At 50.5% G+C, this 3,306-nt stretch overlaps 1 protein-coding gene across 1 annotated transcript; it reads right to left on the minus strand.

The window, feature by feature from the left end:
• Nucleotides 1-936: 936 nt before the first annotated feature.
• On the minus strand, nucleotides 937-2,703 carry Pmar_PMAR020309 (hypothetical protein; the record flags this gene model as incomplete). The annotated part of the gene is made up of 1 exon (XM_002774698.1): nucleotides 937-2,703. One exon carries the CDS (start codon nucleotides 2,701-2,703, stop codon nucleotides 937-939), a length of 1,767 nt encoding a protein of 588 aa, XP_002774744.1.
• Nucleotides 2,704-3,306: the final 603 nt, after the last annotated feature.

Here is a 3,306-nt window from a genome sequence, read left to right on the forward strand (position 1 = left end):
GTTTTTAGGGATCCAGACACGGAACTGATAGGTCCCGTCAAGGAGCTCACGCACAGTCGAACAACCTCATCCCGGAATCGCTGGTTCTAGTAGGCAGCTGACTAGAAGTTTTGGAACCTTGAAAAAGCGAGGACCAGTCCGGTCCTCCCGGAAAAGCCGACAGCTCAGTTCGATACTCGAGGCTCCCGGTGTGTTTGTTCAGCACCTGCGACGCCTCATGCAGAATTGAATCAACTTCTTGTAAACCTGAGGTTCACGAACATCAGCTGAGGGTTAGTCTGGCATTCGAGGATCGAGGTTAACTCTCGCCTTGTATAACGGAATCATGTTCCACAACGGCGAACAGCAGTCATGATCAGCATCGCAGTCATCTCACTCATCGCTTCGATCTACGTCGCACCCTCGAGAAGGACGGACCGTCTCGGCATTCCACATGAAGACCCCCAGCTTTCAGGGAGTTTTTTCCACAGAACTTTGCCGTTTGGTCTTTCAAGTCTCACGAGTTCTGTGTCAACGTACGATGCTTTCGCCCCACTCTCCACTACTCCAAACTACTCCTGACTGGCTGCATGCTGTTGGACAACAGGCATTCCACGACGAAATATATTCCGTATGATGGAGTGACGAACGCAATAAGACAATAGAAAATACTCGACCAAAGTCGTGATACCAAGTCAATGCGACGCGACAAATAAAATGGTCTGTGATCCTCCTAAGGGGATGAGACGCAGAGGGTACGACTCGCATCATACGAGTCATCCTCACCAGTAGTTAACCACTGAGAAAACGCTACTATTATCCCCGAAAATGACCCATAGATATATTTTAAAGGAGGTAGCAGCGACGCGATAAATGAGCTACAATCATAGATGAGCACAAGTGGAGTCAAAGAAGCGATAGCATTACGAGAGCCGGCCTTGAACAAACATTCTGATTTCATTGGCACGGCATCACTATCACGGCCCTAGATCGATGCTTCGGCTCAATGTGAAGCTCTGTCACGTTCCCACCGACGAGCGAGCCCTCGATAACCGTATTTGCTGGGCCCCACAGCTTGAAGTTAACGTCCCAATCACAAGGCCAGGCAGGGAATAGCATGATGCCCTCCTCTTTATCATCCATTGGTTGTAGCAGCATGTACGTCATGGCGTTGTTCATAACAGCGTAATGGTCCGCCGAGGGGGGATAGTCTTGCAGGTGTGGTGCGAAAACAGGAAAACGGTATCCCTTGGCGGGACCGAGCTCTGCCCTAGCCACCACCAGAGATTGGGCAGTTTTCGCCAGACCGAGAAGAGCAGCGTCCATCACGTTTTGGTCCCATCCCACATCCGAAGTAAAGCGACGCTCTTTGAATGTAATTCTCCCCACCTCTACATCTGGGGACTTTGCAGTGATGATACGATAGGGATGAACAGCATAGAGGTCAGCATTTTCGACATTAGCAGGTCTAGGGCTACAGACCTCGCATGGCGCCAACTTCCAACTCCCAGTCTTAGCTTTGGTGTGGGGCACGAGGGGTAAGATAGACAGTAGCTTCTTCCATCTCAAGCGTTGTTCTGATCGGGTGAGATCATAGGGAAGTTTGACAAGGCGTGTGACAACAGCCCAGAGACCGGAAATAGTCGGTTGGTCATTCTTAGAACAGTTTTTACCAGCTACCATGTCTTTATATCCAGGACACTGCCAGGTCTCGATAGCTTGTGCTGGGAATAGCACCATCCTGCCCTCGACATCCTTCGCGGTTCTCCATTGAGAGAAAAAATTAATGACGGCGTCCATCAGAGGCAAGTTGGCCTTTAGGACATCGCTGTCCTTCGTCCAAGCGTAATGATCCAACATGAGAAGACAGAGATCGAGAGCTCCTTGAAGATTAAAGTGATTATAACGGTCCACGGCGTACCAGATAGGCGGATCTAGTTTGCCCGCTCGTCCACAACCGTAACTATCTGGATGTGTGGTACCGATAAGCGGATGTACGTATTCATCCCAGAAGGCAGTCGGACCCTTCATGTGGGGATAGTATAGAGCAGTCTTCGCCATGGTTCCGTTCAAAGTTCGCTTATAAGCCTCAGACAACGTTTGTTGCATCGCAAAATCTCCTGCTGGCAGCATATTGTAGTAGGGTGCACGCAAATTTTGCCACCAGTTTAGACCTCCCCACCCACGATAGTCAGGATCTTTGCGCTGTGCGGTGAACAGCATTCCGTTAAACTTGATGGGGAACGGCTGCCGTGCTTGAAGACCCTGGAGATAACGCTGGAGTGCATATTTCTCACTCACAAGCGTCGCGTTTTTCCCAGAGATGCTTATCCAACTCGTTTCCCAGAAGTCTTTCCACCAACACACATGAGCTTTCCACGCCGGTAGCGGCTTATATTTATCAGCAAGTGCTTCCGCATCAGCGATCGCTTCCGATACAGCTCCTTCTTCCCTCGTGACTACCGAGATAAGATTCGACAAGGTGTTAACCTTCGCCTCTGTGCGGACGACCCCATCCGATATCCCACTCATAGATTCAGAGAACTTCCAAATAGCAACAGTAGACCTATCACGCAATCTATCTCCAAAACTGCTGGATGCTGACTGGAGGTTCAACTGCTTGAGAGTACTCGCTACAAAGTTGGAGCCATTGTTGGCGTGCCCCCATCCACCGGTGATACCATTAGGGCGCGGTACATAGAAATCCGCGCTGATATCATACATGAGGCAGTCGGATTGTGGCTTCAGTCGAGACGGTGATGGTCGGAGAAGTTTCGCAGTGGCTGTTATGGTAACCTTTGTCGGTGAGGTGATATTAACTGCCAATACATCGTCGTGAGCATCGACGTAGGCAACGATGCGTGTGGGAGGGTTTCCAATATCAATCGATACAGTCCCAAGGCTGGAGTTGAGCACCTACGGGCAGTGATGGGAACTTGCAAAGGACAGCGCCAAATTGCTCTTTACGGAAAAGTACCCACCTGTTTCAAGGTGGTTTTGGATCCCGAAGTCCAAGGGCTAGGCGAGAAGTGATATGTGACCTCGCCGACTTTCATGATCTCTCCGGCTTCATTCCAAGCACGCTGGTCGGATATGAGTATTCCCACGACCGGCTCCCGTTCGTCTTTGTTGTCTACAAAGACATTGGCGGCTAAACCACCGTTGCCGATCGGCATCGAGTTGACGTAAGTAGTGGCGTCCTTCTCGGAGAGTAGATTCGTCCAGGTCACAGAGGGAGGTTGGTAGGACCAAGCCAGCCGAGCGGTGAACAAACAGACCAGGACTTGGAACGGAGCGTGCATAAGAGATGGGTAGCGCTACAGCAAA

Source organism: Perkinsus marinus, assembly GCF_000006405.1.
Source record: "Perkinsus marinus ATCC 50983 genomic scaffold scf_1104296957816, whole genome shotgun sequence".
Classification (NCBI taxonomy): domain Eukaryota; phylum Perkinsozoa; order Perkinsida; family Perkinsidae; genus Perkinsus; species Perkinsus marinus.